The sequence below is a fragment of the Ischnura elegans genome, chromosome 5, assembly GCF_921293095.1.
Source record: "Ischnura elegans chromosome 5, ioIscEleg1.1, whole genome shotgun sequence".
In the NCBI taxonomy this organism is placed as follows: domain Eukaryota; kingdom Metazoa; phylum Arthropoda; class Insecta; order Odonata; family Coenagrionidae; genus Ischnura; species Ischnura elegans.
In genome coordinates this window covers 34,882,934-34,898,006 of record NC_060250.1, presented here as the reverse complement: position 1 = coordinate 34,898,006, position 15,073 = coordinate 34,882,934, and the positions used below count along the sequence as shown (strand labels likewise).

General features: G+C 37.5%; 1 protein-coding gene across 2 annotated transcripts in view; it reads left to right on the top strand.

The window, feature by feature from the left end:
* Positions 1 to 15,073, top strand: part of LOC124158701 (cold shock domain-containing protein E1) — a 57,605-nt gene that overhangs the window by 4,198 nt on the left and 38,334 nt on the right. For both annotated transcript variants that reach the window (XM_046533937.1, XM_046533938.1), the window contains exon 4: positions 3,096 to 3,298. In XM_046533937.1, coding sequence (XP_046389893.1) covers positions 3,096 to 3,298 — 203 coding nt within the window. The remainder of the gene's footprint in view (positions 1 to 3,095; positions 3,299 to 15,073) is intronic.

Genomic DNA, 15,073 nt, shown 5'->3' with positions numbered 1-15,073 from the left:
CCTATATTACAGGCATGAATTAGTAGATTATTATTTAAATGATTTATGCAGACATAAAATGTGTTCTGGGTGATCCTGATAATACACCCCATTTTCAACCTCAATTGTCAGAATTTATGAAAGCCAATTTTAGTCCTGGGAAAGTCAAATCTTTTTTTCCTGGCATCTTACTGTAGTATCCATGGCTTTCACTGAAAGTTCTCTCTAATCTCGCTGTTTTAATGCTCAAAGTCTTTCATCTCCTCAACTGGGGTGAAGCCCTCCAGCAATAATATTTCTTTATCCCTTAAAAGTTCTGCTTGCCTGATGGTGTACTCACTAGCATAGAAGTCTTCCACTTCTTTGTTTCTGATTCACGAAGTAGGTACCAAAGTTAACAGCGTTACCTTTTCTTGATGCAAGTTTGCGGCATTGACTTTAATGAAGTCCTTGAGCACATCTATATCATGAACTTTCTGAATTAATTCTTTTAGTAGTTAAATATAAATCTTGCTGTCATCCCTTTCAGAAGATAATTCTTTATGAAGAACTCTATTATCTTTACTTTATTAATTATTGATAGCGTACAGACTCAACTTTTCTTTTGGAATTGGCAGATCTTGTGAGAGACAATAAATCATGAAATTTCAACGGAGACTCCCTCATCTCCTGCGATTTTTAAAAATTTTTACTCAGTTGTATTTTCTTTAGATATTCATGTTAGTATTGAAATAATGGACGTATCATTGGATTTCCTAGTGGTATAGCATGAAATATTTACAATATTTGAAAAGCTATGAAGACAATGATGACATCCTTGCCGGCCTCAGTGGCGGCAGGGTAAAGTCCTCGCATGCCAAACAGGAGGTCGCGGATTCGAGTCCCGCCTGGGTAAATTACCCATATCCAGGGCATGGATGTTTGTGTACGTTAAACTGTTAACATGTTAATAACCCCAATGTAAAAGGCCGCATAGAGCTGTTTTTGGTGGTATGGAAATAAATAAAATCATTTCAAGCATAGCAGGTGACTGCATCAAATATCTTTAGGATTAGTATTATCTAAAATGATGTGGAATTAAAATTTATGTACCCTTTCGAACCAGCAATATCATTTCCAAGGAGAAAGAAGACATCTGAGGCATCATTTTGAGAGACATCATTTTTATAGGATAAAGAAGACATTTGTTATGTATTTATCACACAATGCAAAATATGGTTGTAATAGGGTGGTTTCCTATTATTTTTTTATTGCCTAAATCGAAAGATTATTACTCCTGGAGTACGTATTTCACGCTTTTAGATTTTTAAATGACGATATCTATTTTTTGCGATTAAATGAAAAGTGAAAATTTTCAAGCGTGCGAAAACGCGACGAGTAAGTAGGAATTATGGGAAAAAGTCCGACCGATGCATTTCTGGTTCCCCCTCCCGCCTTGTGAGGTGACCTTGATCGAGGCTCTGAGCGCTGATAGAATGCAGGATGCTCGCGGGTAGCTGAGTACCTTGCTGGCTGGTAGCGCTTGGCTAAAAAAAGGTTTATTAAAACCTTATCAAACGAAGAAAACTTTCCGACCTTAGCCAGTTTTAATAGGCGATTATTAAGACATGTTTCCCTGAGCTCTGTGCCTCGTGCATGCATTGGTAACCTCAGACGATGTATAACTCCTATCCTCTCGTGTAGAAACTAGGTCCCTGTGGCGTCACGTGGAGTGGAATCTCATGGGCGCCAATCTGGCCTTTTTCAAATGAGCATAAAATTTGACCCTTGCCATTCGTCTAAACCGGTATTTCAAAAACCAAATAATTTGTGTATTATGAATACACTAATGGTGGGTAACGAATCGCAATCAATGCCTTTCGTTTTCTTTGATGATGGAAACTACCCTATTAAGGCTAATTACGTATTTTTCAGAAACTTAGCACTTGTAAAATTTAATTAATATGTGAAATATTGAGTCATTTCATTGTTGATGGAATAGTTTGTCTCTCTTTCCATTCTACTGATGTGAGCCAAGTGTTATTTTTTTAAATATTTTGTGAAAAAATGTACGATCGTTCAATTTGATGCCATGCCTTTCATTCACTGACCATTATTGAGCATTTTGTCATCGAGGATTGTATCTGATACAGTAATGCTAATGATCCGTACAAATTGCATTGAAAATCCCCATCACCAAGGTGGAAAGGAGTAGCATCCAAAATTTTCATAGTGGCAGTTGAAATACATCCTTTTTTGTATCACTATCAAGTAATGCACTTATTTGAGTAGATTTAAAAAAATTCAATGATTAAACAACTTTGTCTTTGGGTAATAATTGTGAATATATGAATTAATATTTTCAAGTGCAAAAATTTGGCTAATTGAAAAATTATGTATATCTTTAATAGCTCAGCAATGGTTGTGGAAATATCTCATTGGTACAGATGTGCTTTTTTAGGCTAGAGTTAAAACTTTCATGGTAATAAGTCAATTAGGTACTAAGCTGTGAATTTTTATCTATTGACTTCCCAAGCTTTGGCCCATCATGTCTTGAATAGGGTGAGATTGGACATCTTTTGCTGATTATTAAATTTGTGGTGGTAACTAGTGATAAAAATTTCATAAATATCCACGTAGGTGGGTGATATGGCCTGGATGAACTTAAAATTTTTACTTTAAATAGCAGATGTATTCCCTGAGTATGCATGTATAGCATGAACAACTGTGGCAGTGACTTAGTCTGCCATTCCAAAAATGAGTATTGAAGTGTAAGAAATGGAGTTAAAATATGTGATTTGCAGAATAGAGAACAACAAAGAATAGAATAATAAAATGAGAAACTTCACTCATTGTTATCGTGGAAGTGTCGCTCTTTGTATTTCTTTTTTAAACAAGTAAAAGAATAATTCCTGGCGGAAATTTTTTTTTGTTTTCTGTGATCAAAATTAAAATATACATATTTGCTGCTATTTAAATTAGGTGATTAAATGATCTAGTATATTTATTTCGTGCATTTTCATTAAAATATAAATAAATTAATATTTTTGGCATGTTGAGATGAAGTTAACTTCTAGGCTTAAAATTATGATCCTGCTTTTGGTAGCATGTTCAGTGACCCGACTCTTTTGCCATAGGTGCTGAGTGAGGAGAGAGTGACTGGAACCGTCACCACTGAGCTCAGATCTGAAGGTGCGGGAGGCGATTTGCAAGGACGCATAAGTTATGAAAACCGAGGAGAATGCTTCTTCCTTCCGTACGGAAAAGATGATGTGGAGGGTGGGGGAGTGAACCTATTAGCTGGTGATCGTGTCAGCTTTCAAATTGCCACCAACCAAAGGTATGTGCATTGATATTCCCTATTCTTCTTGGCTAAGAAAATTTAGTATAACAACTTTGTTATTTTTTATTTACATAAAAAATGGAATTTTATTGCTTTCACTGATCAATAACATTGGCTCAATTGATGATAGTTCATGAAATCAAACGTCATTTTGCACCATTTTTATGAGACAATGACTGTTATGCATCAGCAACATGTGTTATTGTAACCTAATAGTTTCTTAAATTAGCATTGAAATAGTTGATTTAGTAACTTCTAGCTATTTATTTTCTAGGGATCTTCTTCTGTTGTTAAATTGGACTTTTACTTTACTTAAACCATTAGCTGCCAGATTGTTATTTGCTGTGGTTACCTTTTTCTGCCAAATTTAATTTAATTTGCCCTTAAAGTGTGTCTGTAACGACACACCTAGTGGAGCTTTTTACCAGTGCCCAAAAAGGTTAATTTGTAATTTATGTGGGGCTATTTAACAACTGACTCCCATCAGGACCCTTCAGCCAATAAGTGACACCTTTAGCTTTCAAGAGCTTGTTTAATATTCACTTTTCTTTCTTTCTCTGGTTTTTGTACTTGATATCCTTTGCTCACTTACATGCTTGTTCTTATCCTGGTCAAAGTTTTCTTTGAAACTGATGGTAGCTTCTATATATATAGGTAACTTATTTTTACTGAAGTAGAAGATCAATAATCCTGAATGCTTGGGAACAGTCCAATTCCAGATTAATGATATTTATGGTGGATAGATCAGTAACCTGCATATTAGTAACACTACTACACAGAAAATATTAACAAAACGTGCCAATGTATCGGAGGAAATGATGTAGTATTGAGTAAAGGGTTAAGTTACGAGAAAACTCTGATCAATTTCGTCAAATTTATGAATAAAGATGTGATTTTAAAGGATTCAAAATATTTGAATTAGTTCTACGTCCATAAATTGCGAAGGTAGATAAGTCATGAAAGTAATCATGATGAGACCACCTGTAAATGAAGGAGAATGTCACAACATCTTTAATCTGACTAGAACATCAATATTTTGCCCGTCCATATTTTTCAATGTGCACCTGTCACAAATTCCATGACGTATTCACGACTACTATATTAAAAGTATGGGTGGAAAATTACCAGTATTTATTTTAATATGAATACATTCCACTCTATCACACTTGAATCTTCGTATTTTGTCATTGGTAATTACAGTTGACTCTCGTTATTACGAAGTTCAAGTCACCGAAAAACCGGAAGTTCATAATAACGAAGTTCGTATGAACGTTTCTATTAGGAATCATAGAAAAAAACAGTATGTAGTATACGTGAGTAAATTATGCGAAAATATATAAGTCAAGAAAATTTGTTTCAGTTCCTCAATAGAAGAATGTTTTGCAGGGTTCCCACTCAACCGTGAAAACCTTAAAACCGTGAATTAGCCGTGAATTTCGTCTACCGTGAAAAAACATGGAAAAAGCCGTGAATTTCGTCCTTAAACCTTAAAAATCTCTCAATCTTGATAATAATACCTTCCCAGAAATTTTCAACTTCGTTCGTAGCCAGCGCACGTCTATTCATTGTGGCGAGCATCGTCGCATGGGTCAGAAAAGCGTGGGAACGAATGTTGCCTGAAGAAAAAAAACATCTTTCCCCAGGGCAGGCCTTTTCTCTCCCCCCCTCCTGAAATATGACACCACTTCTCATCAGCTTGTTTACTTTCCTCGACTGGCTTGGTTTCCCCTCCCTCGGTCACTCCTAAGTCCTCCTTCCATCCAATTAGGCTTCCCACTGGCTGCAGCGACCGCTTTCTAAACTAAATCTAGATGGCATTTGTGTCGAAAAATTTGAACGTATATTCAACACCCTCAATCCTCTGATTGGAAGACCGCTAACCTTGACAACCTGCTATTCGCTGTGGACATTAGTGATGGGCAAAGTCGATCATTTTGGTGATTCAATCATTTTGACTCGAGTCACATAAATGATTCAATCAATTGATTCAATCATTATGATCGAAAAGACTCAAATGAATCAAGATCGAAAAGACTCAAAGGAGTCATGATTGAAAAGACTCAAAGGAATCATGATCGAAAAGACTCAAAAGGAATCAAGATCGACAAGACTCAATCAATGGATGTAATAAATCACTTTGAATAATCGAATAAATACTGCCTCATCTGCGAAGATCATTGGTAACGCTGATTGCTATCCATATTATCATTTCATATACTATTTTGATTGTGATTTACTAGATCAGTAAATTACATTGCAAAAATGAAGGAAGTAGTGTCATGAAAATATTTGGGAAGGCAAAACTGCCACAGTTTCTTAACACTAATAGAAGAATTTCTAACTATATATCTCAAAATATAACACTAAGTACACCACACCCATGAATCTGATCTGCAGGATAATTTTATTAACGGCACAGTAAAATGTTAACAGCTTTAACTTCTACTTCTTAACGTTCTCCTACAATTTAAGAGTCATCTTAATATTTTCCTTTTACGTGTATTGGTGTTATTAATACTTATAACTGTTGGAAAACATATAAGAAAAAGATTACACAAGTATTCAGTTCTTTATAACATAGTATTTAATTTTCTCACAACTATTTCTGCCCTGTCGAAAAGAGATCAAGCACCGATCGTTCCAAATTTTGAAATAAACCGGAAACCGGGATGATTGATATGATACCGGAATTCGGAGTGATTGATGATCGACTTGTTTAACGAAATGAATCATGAGTCATTTGATTCACCTAGTGATTCAATCTTTTTGATCGAATCGTTCATGATCGACCCATCACTAGTGGACATAACGCTCCCTGAGTTTGAACCGGGCGACAGCGAGCTTTCGGCGCGACGTAACTAATTCTCGCGCGTTGCGGCCTGAAAACGAGAGAAGATTTCCGCTTATGGCAACAGAGCATTACACGATTTTCGCATGCGTCGACCTGGGACTTGCCAGTTTTACGTCGCAACCGGAAAGTTTGTGTGGAAATATTTGACGAGTAATAAAGTAAAGTGAAAGTGAAAATAACATGTTTCAGCAGGTATTTTTTATGTCTTTATATATTTCAAACCAAGTGAATTATAATTTACCTAATTGCACCTATCTAAGACAAGGTATTTTTTCCTCCTAACTCCTGCAGAAAAGAGGGTTCGTCTTACAATCGAATGCAAAATTCTCGACGTCAATCGGGTTGCATAATTTTCGTCAGGAAAAATTATGAATACTAGAGTTTGTCACCTAATATATATAGCTATACAACGAAAAATCAACGTCAAAAATACCTGAACTGTAATTTAGCTTATTTAATTTTGTGTTTAAGTGAAAAACTATTGCCATTTTAGGCAGCAGGTAAAGCGTGCGTGCCAATCAATCGCCGGGTGCACTTCTGCCGTGTCCGCGAGATCGCCTGCTTTACCCTGGGTTCGGCTCCATTCAAGTTAGAGCTTGATCAACTTACAAAATGTTTGTGTGATTGATTACAATTTACCTAAATTTTAACCAGAGGCGGATCCAGGATTTCTTTCTGGGGAGTGGGGGAGCACAAGCAAAGCCGTATCCAGGATTTTGTTCCTGGGGGGGGGGCACAAGGATACCTCATGATACAAAACGAGCGCAATGATAATATGACCGTATTCAGAATAATGCATATTTTTTAAGTGTCTGGGGGGAATGTGCCCCCGTGCCCGCCGAGGATTGTAACGTTAAAGCCTCAATGCCGTCGCGATATAAACTGCTACAAAAGTCGTTCCATTTTTTCCAGAGCAAAAGTTTGAAGGGAACATGAATTAGAGAAATCGATTCAGTTTTGGTTTCAGAGTATTACGATAGCAGAGGAAAGAAGTCATTACACTGCCGCTTTCAAAAGAAAAGTTATACGGTGGAACCTCGATCTATCGTTCCCGCATTGATCGTTCGCCGTTTCTGGTCCCAAATAAAGTTCCTTATAGACAATGTAATTTTTTCCCGCATATATCGTTCCCCTATGTATCGTTTCTCGCATTGATCGTTTGATAATTGCGGTTCCGACGCATAATTTTCCCGCATCCATCGTTTGACGAAAATGAGACGAAATAAATACAATGTGTCATTTATGGCTAATAACGACAAGCACATAGTTGTAATCTTCCCAAGGGATGGAACTACCATTGGGAGAAGCTCAGTGCCGTGGGAAAGTAACACAACACTACCTGAATTATATTTAAAATATATTCATTAGACAGGAACAATTCAAGTAATAGACTATTTTTGGCCTTCGTCATCTATCTCACAACCAGTCACTGCGCCGGCGAATGCGGTTGTTTTAGGCACAACATGCACATTGCTTTCGTGAATACATGTACTGGAAATGGTGTTTGATGGATATGAATTTTTATATCAGACTGAAATCCATAATAGCAGTGTAAATGCTGAGTGGAGAGCAAACTTTTTTTTAGTGAGGTGGCGTTTTCCTTCAGAATTTTGAAAGAGATATGGGTCGAATCAACAATATGACCTTTGTGTCTTGATAAAGTACTACTATTCCTGTTATTATCTAAAGTATTGTTTGAAACCTTTGATGAATATCTTAATTACTCGCCAAAATCCTGCGTTTCCTGGGACATAGGCAACCTAGCAAAAAAATAAAGAATTGATCGTTTTTCCGCATTCATTTTATTATCGTTTCGTTATTAGGAAAAAAATTTTCCCCTAGTGGAGCTCCAAAAAAGGAGGGTAGTCTTAGAATCGTGTTCGTCTTAGAATTGAGCTAATACAGTGTATGAAATTGTTTTTCGATTTATTATGTTCTATAAACAATTTTCATAAAATATTTTCCGTTAAATAAGAAAGAATCAATTTATTATATTCTATAAACAATTTAAATAAAATATTTTCCGTTAAATAAGAAAGATTGGGGTGGGGGAAATTCGGCCACTGTGCAGTAATAACAACGTGCGCAAAAAACTATCTCTCGGCGAGGAATTAAAAAAGGTCCTCGGGTGTCCGGACGGAAGAAGGTCCGAAGGGTATTCGGCGTCCAGGCAAGAGCGCGGTTGGGCTGGTCCGTTTGTCGGCCCTGAATTTTGCAAACGATAGATCACGTCATAACAGATATCACTTTTCATTGCGGCGTTAACGTTCACGGCGTTTGTCGCGTACGTTAATTTTCTGTTCATATACGGCCAGTGATTTTCTTATTGTTGGCTTATTAACGGACCGTGAAAACCTGAAAAAAACCGTGAAAAATCTGAAAAATAACCGTGAAAACCTGGAAAAAGCCGTGAATTTCATTATTCAAGTAGAGTGGGAACCCTGGTTTTGGTCATTTGAAGAAAGGGCTTGCTTTGGTGGTCAGGCTTATTTCGGTGCTCCAATTGCATTTGACAACATTTTATGACTAGGCAAGGGTGTAAGGGGCATTTGGAGGACAGCGATTGGCTCCAAACCTTGCTGATGCAAGGTTTTACGCCCCTCCTTTTGTGCTGTCATCAGACATCTGTCGCCGGCCGGACTGTATGCAAGGCATGATTGTGTCAAACTGATCTAGCTGGGCGTGAGACGCAGCCGAAGCCAAAACAATTGCTCTTTGCGGTAAGGAAGAATGGGGAAAATGCTGAACAGTTCCTAACATCACACCAGATTCAAAGATACTTTGCTCAGATTATGCTCAAAGTGTGAGTTTCTCCATGCCAAGTCGCATTGGCCAAATCGAAAGCTGCCAAATATAAAATTTTTGAATGCTCGTATCTTTGAAAGTTCAAATGTGCGTAGGAAGAGGACTAACAGTACGTCCAATTTATGAGCGCTTTTGAGTGGGTAACCTCTATTTCTTAGGAATGAAGCTTATTATATGATGTTGTGTGTATACTGAAGAAAGAACCATAATTGACGGTCTTGGGCACAGTACACGAGGAGAGCTAACCCTTTCGATGTGGCAGAGTTTTCCTCTTAACCCATTTATGCCGAAGGTTTGAAAAATGCTAATTTTACCCTGATTTTTGCATATTGTAGATAAGAATACGTATGAAAACAATATCCGAAAGAAAAAACAATGTATCTCTTGCCAATTATTAATTACCAGGTGTTCCAAAAATGGAACATTAGGCAAATCCACTACTATGACGTACTCATTGATAACATGCAAAAAATTAGATTAATACTCTTATTAAGTCACTATTAACAATGATATCAAGGTGAACACTTTACATGCAAGGATACATTGCAATTTTAACATTGAAAAGTGGTATTTTTGTCACATTGGACACAGTGAGTTTGCTTTCCCTGCTTTACATTATAATTAGAGATGTGCGAATAGTATCCGCGAATACTCGAATACCTCGAATATTAGAAAGTATTCGATATTCGAGATTTCGAATAGTTATGCGAAAAGTACCGCCTCGAATACCTCGAATACTTTGAATTACGCGTCATACACTGTCGCACGCACGTCGTTGGTAGTTGACTCGAAAAAATGTAGAGAACTGTAGTCATTTAGTGCTCGCAGCGCCGTTTTACGCAAGTTGACGAATTACATCAAATTCGTGGATTTTAGCGGTGAAAAGAGTTCGACGAGGGGAACCGAAAATCGTCGGGTGAAAAAATCCGAAAATCCCCGATTCCCCCCACCAGGAGAACCTCAGTGCCGTGGGATAGCAACCTTAGGGCATTTCCCACAATCCGCTATCCCCCTCCATTCAGCACTCGCCTCACCCACTCTGACGCTTTCCTCTTCTCCGAAATCAAACAAAAGGTCCTAGCTCGCGCAGGGATCGCATTACGAAGACCCCTGCTTCGAAAAAAAGATCGAGTTACGAGAACAATAAAAACGTGTTTCACGCCCTCCCCCTTTTTCTCACCCACTGACCTTTTTCTGGCTACGTGCTTCGAAGTTACCCATTTCTGGAGGTCAACTGCTGTGTGAGTACCGTGGGGTACTTACATTAGCGCATTTCCCAAGATACGGTATCCCTCTCCATTCAGCACTAGCCCACCCCTCTGAGGCTTTCCTCTTCTTCGAAATAAAAAAAAGGTCACAGCTCGCGCAGGGATCATATTACGAAGACCTTAGCTTCGAAAAAATACCGGGTTACACGAGAACAATAGAAACGTGTTTCCGGCCCTCCCTTTCCTCCCCCACTGACCTTTTTTTTCCTACCAGCTTCGAAGTTCTCCATTTCTGTGGAGGTCAACCGCTGCATGAGTCATCTATTAGCACAAAAGGTGTCTAAGAATAACTTTCGTCAATTGATGTTACACCTTTATTGAATTGAAATATTAGTAATGTGCGCGTAATTTCAAAAAGAATAAGACCAAACACGACGTATTTCTGAGTTTATTTAAGCATTTTACGCAAAGAAATAAATGTCAAAATACGACGGAGACTTAGCATTCTGGCGAAACTCGATATGAGCAGCAGAGCTTCTCGGAAGTTGATGCGGTATTTTTTTCCGAAAGCATATATCAAGTTACAATTAATGAGTGGTGCTATAAATCTTTATTTTTACAGTCCCAGACAAAGGGATATTTTCACAGAATATTTGGTTTCTCCCTGATAGCAATTCCAATTCATCTTCTTATCTCGCGAGAACTCCCAAAGATGGACTGAAAATAATTGAAGAAAATCCGGTGGAAAAGAGCTTGTATTTTGCAAAATGCCTCAGATTGTCAGCTAGCACTTGGCAGCAGAAGTGGGGGTAAAGCGATGTTAGTTGAATTAATTATATGCCCAATTGTTTCCATAAAATTAAAATATTCATTAATCAGCTAAATTCCTGTTCGAATCCTTTAAAGTAAATCAAAATTACTCCCCAAAATCTTGTGTTGCCTGCTGCATAGGCAACCGAGTCAAACATTCCAGCATTCATCATTTAGTATTCGAGGTATTCGAAATTCGAGGTATTTGAATATTCGAGCAATGATTTAATATTCGAATTCAAGAAATCTGCTATTCGACCCATCTCTAATTATAATGATTCATGCCATCATGACGTGAGTCAAAGTTACGCTTCATATATGGTCTCCCTTTCTTACCAGGCTCAGCAGTATGACAATATGTCTCTATATAGTGACAGGTCACACGGCAACGAAATTCAAGAAGATTCATTGGCTTCACATCGTTTATTTTATGCAATTGCCAAGCATTTTGTGAAGCCAGCTCAAAGCAGTATAACCGGAGGGTTCGAGTTCCATCTCTTTCCACGGATTGATGCTTGACACTTGTCAATATTTTCATCAACTTAGTCCACTCCTCCCATATAATGATTATACACCTTGATTAAATATTTATAGAATAACGACTGACTGTTGCAGAGGATTGACACCGGAAGATGCAACAGGCACATCACTGTTATCATTCCATTTACAAACAATATTGACTTTTCCATCAATTAGGTAATCAAATGTGCCCATATCTTTTTTATTTAGGGTAGCATCAGATAGTAAAGGAGGTTTGTCTACGCGATCTTTTCTTGCTGTGCCTCTTGCTTGGTTGCCCATTGAGTGAAGTTTATCAAGGAGTGCAATGCTTGTAAAAAAAGTTATGGAACACAAAATGGTATTTACGAGGATGCTGCGTTGGGAGTGCCTTAGTCAATCGCAAAATAACTGAAGCACCTACATCATATTATTGGTATTGAGTGTTCGGGTTTTTTCCTTGATGAGCCTGAAACCAATAATGGTAGCCTAGACGCGTTGGACCATGCAAGAATTTATACCCAAACTGAATAGGCTTATCCCGAATGAACTGTTTGCACTCGTGACGACCGAAATAGGAAATCATGGCCTCATCAAAGCTGAAGTATATTTCATTTGGTACAAATTTAATACAAATGTCATTCAGACGCTCAATTAGAGGTCGCTGCTTGGTAAACTTGTCCATGTGGTTCAAGTTAGAATTGTCAGCAAAATGCAAATTTGAAAATATTGTATCAAAAAGGTCACGTTTCATTGCACCACTAACTAGAGAATTATGCAAATCTGGTCTTTTCTCCCAAAACATATGTCGTCTCGGAACAGAGACGTAGCCACTCAGGAAAATTGCTCCCAAAAACCAGGTTCAAGTTTCAAGGTTCACTTCAATATCCAGATAGAGTTCTAAATATTCTGCTAGGGTTTTCATTTTCGTGATTTGTTCTTCTGAAACTACCTCCTACTGGCTGGGCAGTCAGATCGGCTTTCTTCCATTTGCGCACAACTTTGGTTACCTTTTTTCTTTGAGCAAGAAGAGGTTGAGGCGAAGCAGAAGCTGATGCACCGTAATTTTCAGTAGTTCCACCATCCGGTATCAGCAAAAGGTCTGCATTGTCAAAGTTCTTGTCAGAAGAACCATGAATGAGATGAGCAATGAACCGGGAAGTTTATTAATGGTTCCACATCGAATTGCTTGCTTGATTTAAAATTAAAGTGAATATTACAGTGTGCCTGAATGCACGCATTATAGTAGTGGATTTGCCTAGTGTTCCAAAAGGAGCACTGTTAAATAAAAGCTTATAACTAAAACAAATTATGTTTTTTCAAAATTGTCTTCATTAAGCACTTTAAGTTAACTATTACTGAACATGCCGGGAAAAATGTACAACATTTGGGCATAATGGAAAATAGTTAATAATATAACATTAAAGATGGTCTCAGAAAAACTGACTTGAAAAAAAAGACCGATATTTCTCAACACACTGGCTGCGATGGGTTGGCAAAACTGACTAATCTTTGCGCCCCATAATACATTAAATCTTTATAAAGAGGCACAGGAAGAAAAACCGTGGCATATTGGTGTATAATGAGTCGTAGTCATTAAATTAGAATGTCGTGTCAGGTGTTCCAAAAATGGAACACTAGGCATAAATGGGTTAACATGACTGCTGTACTGAGCCCCAATAGACTCTTCTTTCTCATGGTAAGGAGCATCTTTGGAGGACATTCGTTTAGAAGAGTCTCGCGGATAATCACATGCTTTTTCGACCCCTCCCAGCGAGGGCTCCGCATTATCTCGGACTCCAAGGGTAGTTGTGCTCCCTCCTTTCCGGGTTTACGACCATACCTGTGGCATTAGTTCGTGGTCAACTTATGGATTATGGATATGTATTTGGTGCGTGGATAATTGTTACTTGCATGTAAATTGCAGACATTGAATTTAATTCTTCATTTTTTTCTGAGCATGTCATATTTTAAACAAAGTTCTAAGGTCAATGTTAGCATGTTTAATGCAGCAGCAATTTCCATGTTGATGTTTATACAGAACTTGAGATATAAGTTAATATTTCTTGTAGAATTTCACTTTAAAATTGTAAACGCTACTCAAAAGACAAAGAATTCAATTCTTAGTTTATATTTTTTGAGAAAAGAACAAATATTTATTTCGAAAACTGACTGCATAAACAATTCCATGACTCTCACCGCTCAGAGGGGTAATAAAAGACGAGGGGTCAGGGTACCTGCTCCCGGATTCCTAGGGTAAAGCCTAAACCCCGAAGTATTGGGTCCCGAAACAAAGACATCATACACCCAGCCGTCATAAAAGGGGCATAGCTAGGAAACGCATATATTCGGCATTCGTTCACTTGTGTTGGAAAATCTCCGACGAAAATATACATCTTTTGTCTCCCGGGTCAAGAAATGTCCACACCTATATTTACCTCTTTAGTAGGGAAAGGGTTAAATGTGGCGCAGTTATTAAAATTTAGCGAAGTGTAAATCCACCTAAATACCGTTGGTTATTCATGGAACTTCGTAAGTTCATTTGTAACTGCCAGGACTGAAGTGCGTACCCTCGTAATAACGTTTCCTTTTCTATAGATTGGATGGGCTTTTTCGTTGGGACCAATGATATGCTTCGTAATAATGAGAACTTCGTAATAACATTGTTTGCATTAACGACAGTCTACTGTACCAAATTCTCCAATTAGAGGTAATCCCACTTCCAATACATTGCCATGAGTAATTACCAATTGTGAATTTCAACTCTTAAATTTAATATAAGTAATTGCAGCTAATCTTATGAGTGTGAAGAATGTGACTATTTTGGAAAAACTGATTGTGTTAACTTCATAAACAATTTTGTATGACTCATATTGAAAGAGTCCTTTCAGGCTGTGTTCTTTGCTGCAGGGTCGTCCGCCTGGCAACCAACTCGAAAACATAATGCAGCATGGACTTTCACTCCTCTCATGGAACTGCTTATCTCAATATTAGGTTTCAAACTCAGGTCATTATGAATGGTTAAAAATTTTTTGAGAGCATCTGCTTGTGAAAAGAGATTGACATATCTGTTATAAAAACTTCTACAAAGCCCTTGCGCTTGAAGCAACTGGCTATTTCACAAGTGGATTTTCATAAAAGAGGAACTTCTGATAAAAAAAATGTGCTTTCACCGAGGAAAACAGCACCTGAAAAAACATGTTTTAAATAAAATGCCAATTCTCATTGCTGCAAAATAGTTGCATGTAGATAAAAGACATCGGTAGAATTCCTCTTTGTGATGGTTGGAGCTCAGTGAATGAAAAAGTATGCAATCATAATTCAAGGAAGAAAATAAGCTAATATCATTCTTGTGCCACACAATTTCCATTATACATATCTGCTGATACCGTATTTGCACGGATCTAAGACGAACACGATTCTAAGACGACCCCCCATTTTTTGGAACTCCACTAGGGAAAAATAATTATTTTGGAAAATAATTTGTTAGACGATTACTGTTGCCTTTAAATTTATTCTATATGCATTTTTTATTTATTTTAATTGTTGTTTTTGTCTTTTGCATTCAGTATCTTTTGTTTATCTTCTGATTGCTGTTTG